The sequence below is a fragment of the Mastigoproctus giganteus genome, chromosome 4, assembly GCF_048544385.1.
Source record: "Mastigoproctus giganteus isolate SK-2022 chromosome 4, ASM4854438v1, whole genome shotgun sequence".
NCBI lineage: Eukaryota > Metazoa > Arthropoda > Arachnida > Uropygi > Thelyphonidae > Mastigoproctus > Mastigoproctus giganteus.
In genome coordinates this window covers 181,227,052-181,239,085 of record NC_143578.1, presented here as the reverse complement: position 1 = coordinate 181,239,085, position 12,034 = coordinate 181,227,052, and the positions used below count along the sequence as shown (strand labels likewise).

The 12,034-nt window shown below is 37.0% G+C and overlaps 1 protein-coding gene across 1 annotated transcript in view; it reads left to right on the top strand.

Annotated features, from left to right (window-relative positions):
- The window catches only part of Ephrin (ephrin), a 392,439-nt gene extending 382,048 nt beyond the window's left edge, over nucleotides 1-10,391 (top strand). Inside the window, exons 4-6 of the mRNA XM_090371902.1 lie at nucleotides 6,484-6,588; nucleotides 6,899-7,144; nucleotides 8,840-10,391. Of these exons, the coding sequence (XP_090228028.1) occupies nucleotides 6,484-6,588; nucleotides 6,899-7,144; nucleotides 8,840-8,985 (497 nt within the window). The 3' untranslated portion in view covers nucleotides 8,986-10,391. The remainder of the gene's footprint in view (nucleotides 1-6,483; nucleotides 6,589-6,898; nucleotides 7,145-8,839) is intronic.
- The last annotated feature ends 1,643 nt before the right edge of the window (nucleotides 10,392-12,034 follow it).

Below are 12,034 nucleotides of genomic sequence, written 5' to 3'. Positions count from 1 at the left end.
AAAACAATGCGAGACAATCATCGACGGCCACGTTCATCCACCACCCACAGCGCTGTCCACGATGAGTTGCTATTACGGGAATAGCGTATTCCCGATACACTCTTGATGCTGTTGAACGGGGAGGTGCAATTTCTGTACCACCTCCGCGATAGAGTGACCCATGCGGCGGGTACTCACTATCATCCGTCTTTTAAAGTCGGTTACTCGCGACGTTTATTCATATTGACATCGAATTACCGCCTACATGTATGCAGTGTACCTATATAACTACTGCCAAGCGGTGCGTTCGTCCACTAGCGAGAGGGGGTGACATCGTCGCGTTGCCCAGGAACCAGGTATCCCCTGAATTCTGTCCTTTCAGTGTATATTGTCTGTAAACGGCGTGTGTTCTGAGGTCAATTTTTTGTTTTCCAGGAAAAAAAAGCCATGCTACCCTTGCCTGAGACCACGAACTCAGCCACTTTGTGAATAAAGCCCATAAAAATTCTTCACTTCATCGACGGGACTAGAACTCAGGTCTTTTCCGCCCCGTGTGCGGAAGAAGGCGATTTTACCAACTGTACTACCTACAAAGGCACTGTATGCGCAATTTACAGATAAAATATACTGACGCCTCGTAGCCTTAGTTACGTTGGCGCTTAATACATACATGATACTGGATAAAGAGTAAATATCACTGTATTATTATTAATCCTATAGGATTCACCCCGGAATAGGAGGGAAATAGCTACATACTTAGGTACGAGTTACCACATGCACAAGAGATTACATTACAGTACATTCGAGTCCCACCTGATAAATATTTACATCAGTCTTATTTAATTTACTATATAGGGACATTCACTTTAAATGGAAGAAAGTGTTGTGTGGAGTGACAGTAGGATCAACCTGATAACTAAGATACAGGACGGTCAACATTATACAAAATGTCTCTGCTGATATGGACTCCATTAGATTTGAGCGAGACCTGCTCTCTGTTGTTCCTCCTAGAATTTAGGTTTGGGGGATAGCTCGAAGTATGCTGCAGACACACACGAAGCCTGTTGTACTAGCATGCAAAAAGACACCACTGAACAGTGATCATTAATTTGGATGTACTGTTCTGTTAACAGTTGGGTGAGGAGAAAAGAGTCCCCAAAAATGTCATTGGTAAGCGGCATCTTCGCAAAGCCATTCGGCGTCAACCTTGATCGTGTTTGCTGGGAAGCATCGCCGAAGACTGTTAAGCATGTTTAGGGAGTAGTGGAAAGGTAGCCTCACGTTGGGCCTTGAGCGTGAAATTATGTTGTCAGTCTAGCTTCCCGGTGAGAAGTTGAGCAAGCGCCAGCAAGTTTTTTTGTGATAACAAGCAGTCTCCAAGGCTTGATGTTGAGGTTCGAGTACAACATGGAACATGGCTCGTGAAATAGTGAAGGGGTTCTCAGCGACTCTGTTGAGCCATCTGAGAAACCAATATCCAAGCCCGAAAACTGCTTTAAGATGACAATTAGGAGCAGAGGACCAAATCTGCGAAGCGTATGGGGGAACGACACATTTCATGATGTATTTAGTTGCGAGTGGCGGGTTTCGGATCCCTAGTGGTCCGCAGAGCGGAATACGTTTTGGCTTTCCTGTGGGTAAAGTGGGGTACAAAAGCTGGACCCTCATTCGACATTAGCCCAAGATCCAAATGAGAGGTTAGTTTTGATTTTCTTGTTAGAGATCGTGAGCTGGGCTGATTTTCTTGGGTTTATACAAGCCAGTGCAATCAAGATTGTTCTCCAGTCTCCAAAATATCATATTGGCTTGTTGGCATATTACTTCTGCCGTTCAATGCCTACCGGATTTGATAAAAAAATTTTACATGGCGTTATTTTTAAATTGATTATTCGGCGTCGGTAGTTCCTACCACTAACAGTATTACTGTTCATTCCTTCAGTACTATTTGTGACCTAACTGCGTCGAAAGCGGAGATATTTGTTAGACACTTTTGCAAAGCTCCATGAAGACAGCATCTGCCAAGAAACTTCTGAGCCGAACTTAGGAATACAGTATTGAAGCAGCCACCATACTCTCCTAACAAAATTGGAAAGGACATCTTAATAAAACTGCTCTGCAGAACGAATTTCCCGGTTATCACGAGGGTAGGTGATTATATTTAAGGAATGTAATCAATAACCTCGTGATGACAAATTGTTGCCAATGCTTCCCCTCCAGTCTTAGAAAGGAAAATTAATACTAGAGAGGTCCATTATTAATCAACTTCATTGGTTCATTTTCCCACTGAGATGACAAATGAATTGAAATTGCCTAAGCAGTGATCATCAAGTGCATACCATAATAATAATTTTCTTCTATTTGGCTGTTTTTTTTGAAAAAATTCGGAAAAGTTAAGGTGGGGAGATAAAGAAGTCATTAACTGAATTTTTCTAAGATTTAGTTTGAAGTACATCACCCAACGATACCCGCTGTATTTCACAAAACCAATATAGGTTAAATGAAATCTTTATGAAACAAATATGAAAGCTTATTCCCTTATACGTATCTACTTTTTACTTCTAAGTGAAATGCATTATTGTGAATTGCCTACCCTGGTCAGGAGTGCAGTAGCACACACACACTCCTTGAGTGGACCGTGGTCAAGCCCGTGAGTTCAAAATACGATTAATGATTGTATTCACGATTTATTGTAAACTCCTCTGAGTGGTCGCGGCCGAGTATAAACAAGACCATGCAGAATAGAGCAAAAAGATTTTTCTTCTAAGATCATATTAGACGATTCGTGACTACCATCCCCAAATGTCACAAAAAAGAGAAAAGAAAACGCAACCGCGAGGCACAATTTTAAAAAAAATTGTCTCGCCTGGGTATGATCTATAGTTATACCGGATTTTAGGAGGACTCGAATCATGGGGGTCTGTATGGAGAAGAGATTATTATCATTTATTCTTGCTGCAGACTTGCAAAACAAAATGTCTTAATGGAGTCCAAAGCTTTTTTTTTTGTTTTTTTTTAGTTGAATAAAGGGAGAAAAAGCAATTTAGGCTATGTTTGTAACATGGTACCATAACGCCTTTTAAAGTTTAAGGGTGTTTTTTTTTTTTTTTAATTTAGAGTGGTAAATGATATTTCAGAAGCAGCATTTCGCCCGAAGAACTTTTGTGAATTCGTATATCATACTAAAGGTAAACTTTGATGTCGTAACTGGCACTTTTCTCTCATTCTGCCAGAAGCAAAATTTAATTGCTTATTTCTTCAAAAACTACACAAAATCCCACACAAACAGAAAGTTTAAGTTTGGTTTTAATCAGAAAACGCTCATCTGTGAAGACATTTAATTGACAGAGATATATTTTTTCTCGCATAGAAATTAATGTCAGTAGAACACAAACAGGTTGGTGACTAACTCTGCTGTTTGAAAAGAAATTTAAACCATAAAAAGGTAAACTAAAGAATGGATAATGACTGAAAAGATGTTGCTAAAGAAACAAAAAAAAAAAATTCAAAAATTATATTTGCTAACGGAAACGAATTCTGATCTCAAGGAAAAGCAAAGACGTCTTGCTGCAAAGAAAGTTCAGTGTTCTAGAAGTATCTACACTCTTTCTGTCTGATGGATACGAAGTTTTTTAAACGGCTCTAGAAATTTAATATCAGATGGAGTGGTAAAAAAATGTTACAAGCAGTCTTGAGAAGGCCCTCGAAATGACATCGAAGCATTTAACGATGAAGGAGCTGCAAGGAAAGGATGCGAAAGAGTAGCAAAAGGATTATCTGGTAATGTAAGCTGGCTACGAGTGATAGACAGATTGTTTAGGAAAGAGCAGAAAGCAAAGATAAGAATAAAAATTGAAAACTTGGTAGAAATTTCTAGAAGTAAGCAATAAATCTGCAAATGTAACGACCTTCATATGGAAATGTGAAGGAAAGGTGGAGAGAAGAAAATCGATGATTGATTTTATAATTATACTGCGAGAATAACTTTACGCGGTGCTGATATATGGAAAGGGTCGACAGTCTTTGTAAGCGCTTAAATTTGACGAAAGTTCTCCTAGAAGGCAAATTACAAATTGATGCACACGTGGAGATATGTGCAAGCGTTTAAAGATTACTCGCTGAAATTAGGATTTTACCGGACACAAGTATTCGATTCTTATGAAAGACCTCATAAGAAGAGCGACAAACACTTATCAAATGGATAAGGAAAAGCTTGGAACTTATTGTGGATTAGAAACAACGCGTAGAAGTTTCCACGTAATTCGCATCTAAAGTGAAAATCAGTAAAACGAGTAGACAGAGGAAAGAAGGTTTAAAAGTGGATAATGACTTTAAGGGTAATACATAGTAATACGAAGACAAAATGTTTCGCTAAAATAAATATTACAAAGGATACAATTCGGTAAAGATTTTAGAAACCTTTTGATGCTTTTAAACAGACCTCCCTTATCTTTACAGAAAAGTATTCGCACCTAATAAGAGGTGAACAGATTCCTCGTTGTTTCGCATTTACAAGCATATCAGAATTCTAAATAAGTGAGAGAGCATTTAAATTTCTTTATTCTGGTGGTCTTATCTTAGAATTCTAAGCAGGGCGGCGAATGTTCTAATATACAGGTAATAGCCCATTAGTGGGGGATTTCCTTAGTCGAATATTAAAATTGCATTGCAGTCATTAGTAGCGATTCTATTGGAAAAGAAAATTTTATGGGAGAAGCATTGGAGGAATTAAGGCTATTGTATGTTAAGTAATTTAAATTTACTCTAGACTAAATCCATTGGTATTGATGGCGAAGCATTGCAAATCCCCAACGCTTCTTAAATGTAAAAAAGAAAAGAAAACACTAGAATTCTGTAGTTTATCACAACAGTGTAAAAAAAAAAAAAAAAAAAAAAAAAGACTGACTGAATTCATTTATACGCAAATCTAAACAAAACCACTCTAGCAACGATCTTAGAATGAGGAATTTTAAACTACCGCCCATTTTAAGTTTGCATTTACTTGTTTACTAACCTAATTAACGACCATCCTTTTTCCTAAAAGATTCGTCAGGATATGAGTTTATACTAATAAATTTTAAATACCTCAATGCCAAACATTTAAACAGTTCTGGCTACGTTTCGGGTACTCACCGTTTCCCGCATTCAGACTTGTTGGGTTAGAACACTGGTTTGAGGTACAATTTTCTAGAAAATTTTACGAAATTGTATTAATAATCTAATTATGTTAAATTAAGGTTGTAGAAGTTACCGATCGGGTTCAGTTGCTTGGATTAATCAAATTACCCTAAAGAATAATAATTCTTTATGAATAATAATTCTTTATGGGTAATTTAATAACATTCGACATTATTACGAGCATTAATTACAATATTTTACAAAGACCATTAAGTATATCATAAGTAATCGATTACATGTTTTACTTATTTACATTTTGTAATGTTCATTTATTACTTCAATAATCGAAGTAATAAATGAAATTATTTTATATTCTTTTTTGAAGCTAACGGAAAACTATTTGAATAAGGCATTTTCGTCGAAATCGGTTACAAAATAACATCCTTCACCTGACAGATTTGCTGAATAAGGTTTTTTTTTTTTTTTTACTGGCGATGGATTGCTTTTATTCCATGAAAATACTAGTTTGTTTCCACAAGGTAGAGTGACTCTTGGACTCTGACAGTTAGAGCCACTCCGTTTTTCTTTAATTATAGCCCACTGTTTATATTGCCTCAACTTAAGTTTCTTTAACAAATAAGAGTCTCAAGCGAATTGGAGTGTCAAAATAAAAATTAGTAGCAGTACTGCACAGCTATGGTTAAAAACGCCCTCGTTATATGTCGAAAGGGGATTAGAACAAACCGTGGAGTTGCAAACAGATAAGCGTGATCTCTTGATGAAAAGGAGGATTAATTCTAGGGTCCATAAATAGTCAGTTAATGGAAGAGACAACTCAATACACGACAAAAATTTAAAAAGTCTACATAATCAATCTACGGGAAGAATGTGGGGATTAAACATGAAAAGCATAATCTCATTAAAGCCAAGATCGCCCTTCCGAAATATTTTACTTGAAACACTTAACAGGAAAATACAGAATGTAGGAGGATGTCAAAAAGGATTATTTATTATAGACTCCTGCAGCATATCACTTGATGACTGACAGTCATCTGAAAGCATATATAATTCAACAGAGAATGAAAGGCGAATTTAAATACTGAAGTTAATTTGTTGAATTATATACACAGTGAAAACTCAAAAATGAATTTCAAAATGTAAGTGTGCGTCTGTAATTTTTGTTACCTTAAACAAAAATCTTTGGCTTTTCTATATTCCTTCCTATTAGTAGCAGCTTATCTTATGTAATCATTAGGAGAACGACAGTCACCTTGTTTTGGCGTAATTACTGTATTAAATTCAGTATTGCATTTCCAGTAAATTCACATACACCTAAAATAATGGTTGCCTTTCTTAGTAATAGTGACTTTGAATTTTTTTCCCTTCCAGCAACATCTACAGGGGACTTAGAAGGACTCAATCAGCGAGTTGGTGGTCGATGCGCTACCCACAATATGAAGGTCATCTTCAAGGTGTGCTGCACGCCTTCCAAAAGTAAGTTTTTCAGCTTCTTTGTGATACACTGGTTAATGACGTGCAGGAGATAAAGGAGTATTCTTTATTATAAAGTTAACGTTAACAGAGTTCATTAATCTTAAATTTAAAGATAATGAAAGGCGAGTTTAAATACTGAAGTTAATTTTTTGAATTATATACACTGCTACGCAAAAGTGTAGGGCGTCTAAGGACGTCCTACACTTTTCTCATTCCTCATAGTAAAAAGAAGGAACAGTATGCCTTATTTTAATTACTATTCAAGGATTAAGTTAAATGAGACTAATTCTACTTATTTTGTTTCTTCTAGCACCTGTTGGAACCACTACGACTAGTACCACAGCGATCCCAGTTTACAAGACTCCTGCAATTATACCTCCCACCACCTCTCCTATTGCCATTCTCTCTAATCCCGCCAGGGAAACATTTCCTTCCCCTACATCGACTACGTTCCCTCGCTGGTTCCGACCTGTGTATACACCTAAGACACCCGCAATCAAGCCATACGAAGTGCCAATTGAAGACGAGAAAGTTAAAACACACAACAAAAAGACAGGTAAAGTGAAAAAAATATTAATTTCATTTCAGTAATTTTGATACCAGTCCTATGAAACGCTGCGCTCAATCTTTTGCAGCACAAATATTATCAAGGAATAATGATACCAGCATTAGTAATATGCTTTCCAGACTTAATAAATTTATACCAATTCATTTATGAAACTACTTTCAGAGTAATATTTCCTCGGGAAATTTAAAAAATTTTTCCTCTCAAAGACTGATTTCAGATTCCTTCTTCTCGGAAATGTTTTAGTAACTAGTGAGAAACCTTTATGCTGTCACCAATAATGTAAGAAGTGAAAATGGTCTTCAAGGCTTAGCGGAATGAATCATGAAAATTTCTACTTCCCAGCAGCAAGTTCTGTAGACTTCAGTAATTCCCCCGCGCAAAGATAGGTGATCCCAGATTGAATTATCTGTCGCAATTAAGTATGAAGGAAATTTGAATAGAATGGGGTATTATAAAAGAAACTTGTCAAGCACCCCACCCTCTATACATACAAAGCTTTTGGGAATCCGCTGCTGTTGTATGCGTATTGAATCTATATATTTTGCTACACTGTGTGTCATACACTGAGAAAGCTTTACATTATGAATATTCACACGCTGTGTCATGATAACATTCACTAGAGTTACAAGAAGACTAGGCTGAAGATATGATCTACCCTAGAATCTCAGACACTGTCACGTGCGAGCTAGTCACGCGTTGACCTGGCGATATGAGGATTCGGTGTACTATCCAGCGACAGAACAACTGACCACGTCTCATTTCAACGTGGACTTGCGTCGAACACTCGTATAGTTGGGCTATTGCTGCCGCTGGCCCGTCATATTCAAATACGCCTACGGTGGCATGGAAGCAGAGACACTTGACAGTGGGGTAATTGAAAACAGGATAGTATTTCCTTCCAACTAGAACCAAACTGATGGACGGGTCTGGGTATGGTGTACTCAACACGATGCTGTCGAGCCCCTCTTCATCAAGGAAAATTGTACAGGACGGCGAAAACAGTGTAATTGGTTGGATCATGTTAGCATGGGAGACCCTGTCTCCCATGCTAACATGATAATGAGCACCCGTTTATTGTGACTCTTCCCGGACCACAAAGTCAACGCTTGGAGTCATAGGGCTGCATCGATGTTGATTTGGTTCAACATGCATTCCAGCGAGTTTTCCAGGCCGCCAAAACTTCACGTGTTCCACTTCACATGAGTGGGACGGATCATCGGTTCCTGGATTCCACACGTGTGGGATTCATTATGGATCCATAGCTCTCGATACCATCCGTGCTATGCGCAGAGGGTAGCGCAGTCGTTCCTAATACAAAGCTGTCGCGTTGTAAGACAAGGTCAAAGATCCGACGGAGAGCTGTCGATATACGAGCGTTTTATAATGTCATTGCATAAAAAGTAGAACCAGAACGTGGTTTCACTTTTGATGAAATGTATGTATTTCTTAAGAGTAAATGTTTTAGTAAGAACAAAGGCAAATTTGTTTAATAGTATCCTTGGGGGGAATTGTCACGTGATTTCATCTGGATATTTAACCCCACCCCTTTCTCTTCTGATAATAATAGATTCTAATGTTGTATAGTCTACTTAGGTATAAATTACAAGACTTGAATTTGTTTTACCAACTAAAACTCCAAATCTGAATTCATTATATATATATATTTATTTTTTTTTTTTACAGAGGACAAGGACAAACTACCGAACGATACCCGAGCCAAGAATGAAGAATTGACAAAGAATAGAGCTCCACCAACAAAAGCTCCATCTCTTGGATCCCTTCTGGTCTCTTCAGTTTCGCTGCTCTTGCTGATGTTCCTAAGCAGGTGAGGGAAAAATCCCCTTCAGAAGGGGAGTAGGTCCTCGAATCAGCATTTGTAAAACCTGTACCATAGTGCTCTGTATCATAGACTTGCGTGGGTAAGAAAAATTTCGGAAGAACTGAAAAGTCAAAACCCAGATGACCACAACAACGAGTGTTGTTGGTGTTGCTGCTGTCCGTATCCTTCTCGTGCAACCATCGCACTCGCCCACGCAGTTCATAGCTGTTGAGATGGGAGTTTTACTTTCAAGATCATTCACAAGTCACGCATGTACTGGAAGGCCAAGTTCGTAGTGTTATACACAAACTTGCAAACATACCTATACACGCCGTTGTTTCTAGTGAGACTGACAAAATGTGCTTGTGTGACGCGCATGTGTGCTATTGGATCGCTTGCTTTTTATGATGGGCAGGTGGAAATAGACGATGAGGAGTCATATGGTGTTGGAACAGTAAACCAACCTTTTTCTCCTTCCCTTCCACCTTCCGACTTTAAGAACGCTTACGACGATGAAAGACATATTAGTTCGTTTCTTTGAAAGTTTTATTCATCGTTGAAAGACGCCTATTTTATCATTTTTTCCCTAGAAGGATAATGCCAGAAATCGCCGATAAACGCCGCCGCCTGCAAAACCAATAACAAAATAGTGACTGAAACTATGACATTTCTCAGAGAATTGTTACTGCATATTGTAAAAGAAAGAAAGAAGGGGAGAGAGGCCCAATAAATTAATTAAGATTCCTTTGCTAAGGATAACCAGTACTAACCTGAGACAGGGAAAGAGTGTAGAGTAGACACATTTCGGTTTCAGTTTCTCTAGGTGAACAGTTCTAAATTTACAGTAGGGAATGACTAGGAACAAAGCTCTGGTAGAATTAAAGTCCATAGCATGCGATTATTCCATCCTTATTCTTATGATTTCAACTTCATGTTCTGTAACCCGGTACGTTAACACACTTCTGGGAGCAAAGTGCCAAATTTAGTATTAGGTTATGCGTAAAAAAGTGCCTTAATAACGCTAGCTCTTATTTTATTTTCCTTGTCTCCTTTCGCTGCCAAGATGTTTACAAATAGTCGCAACTGCCCAGAACAACAAACTTCAAATCTTACGGTTGGCAGCTTTAAAAACAAACAAAAGCCCTGCTATTAACAGCTGCGATTAAAAAGGGTCCAACTTCGCTATACGTCCGTATACCAACCCCTTTGTTTGACATTATCTCCTACCATCTTCCTCCCTTTCTTTCTTTCTTTTGAAAAGTCAACATAGGCAGTGAATTTCGTTTTTTCTCCCCCCTCATCATAGCTTTTGTAAGTATATTGCTTAATTAATTTGAGAACTCTGGTCGAGAGCAAATGGCACCTGTGCAAGTTTAAACATACTTAAAGAATACGAACAAAGTGGATGTTACAAATAGCGCCAAAAACATGTTAAAGATTCAAAACAGATTCCAGTTAAGGATTTTTTTTTTTTTGACTAACAAGAGAGCTGTTTTCATTTCTTAATAATAATTATTCTAGTGTAGGGAAACTATTTATTGCCTCTTTCAGAATGATACAGAAAATCTAATGTGGCTGTTTTTTTTTAAATTGCAGTAATGGTTATGCATTATTTTCCCCTTCGCGTAATGAATGTATGTGTAAAGCACAGTTTTCTGTATTTATTTTTATAGCATGAGAAGCAACATTCTATGCTTTGTTTAAATGTAAAAAAAAAAAAAAAAAAAAAAAGGCTTTAATAACTGATAGACTATGAAGGAAATGTGAGGAAAGCACAAAACAGAGTTTAAAGCTTGTGAGCATTTTTTTTTTTTTTTTTATACTGCCGCCACAGTTATTCATGGCTAATATTTTCCAGTTTCTCCTTCATTTCGACAAAATCGGAGTCTTGATTAGATAATGCGAACTGCCAATTTTTCTTTTTTAAAGCTTATTTAAATCATTCCCATAGTGATATATACATTGTTGTAACCATTTTCCATGGCGTGCAAGAGGAAAAAAGTTGGATGTTTTAAAATGTTAAACAGATTATAGCTTCTAAGGCTAGTTCATGCTTTGTCATTTGCTTCAGAGGGAAAACTATTCCTCCAAGTTAAAATTTAAAAAAAAAACAAAAAAAAAAAACTTTTGCCAACTGGAAAGTCAGAATACATGGACTCGTGCATTCTTAATGTAGCTGGCGCCACCTGCAGAGAAGTTGCCACAGACATTTGTATACTGTGTGGTATGTTATTGTGTACAAGTTGGATTATTTTTAGTACTGAAGATGTCATCACAACAGTTTTGTGTATTGTGCCCTCTGCACCCAATTTGGTTGACGTCATGGAAACTACTGGTAAATCATTGCATTGAATAAAAAAGGGGGGGGGGGGTTAGTATTTATTTTACAAAGCTATCGGGATGCCACTTTTTGTGTATTTTTGTGTAACTGTTTGTACTTTGTTATTGTCGTTTTTGAAAGCAGACTCTCACTTGTAAAAGATGTTAGGAGACGTACCCTTAAATAAATAAAGTTTAATAAGGAGTTTTTGAAACTCAAAGAACAGTAATGGGGTCCATATTGAAAAATATCTAAGCCACATTACAGTAGGCATCTGAAAAGGTAATCGACAATGGCCGAAAACGCATTGCTACTTTTATATATATATATATAAAAAATTCTAGATACCATTGGATTTCATTATTTTTTTGCATCTAACCTAAAAGAATTACACATATAGGTTTCAAATCCTCAAAATTGGATAGTAGTGTGTATTCTAATGTTTTCTAATTCCAAAAATTAGACGAGCGTGCATAGATAAAAATCTCTAGTTTTGTTAAATTTGGATGGCCTTAAAACGCATACGATAAAATTTACACTAGTAATAATGAAAAAAAAAACTATATTTAAATTCATAACAAAGATGCATAATTTGTTCATTCACTTACGGTTTTCTATCAATTGTAGACAAGGAAACTGATTGCAACTCCTTTCTGTAAATAAAGAAATATATGAGTGAGGATCAACGTTTCCATGCTTGAGAAATAATGTTTAATATCAATTAATCAGGGTGTTGTAC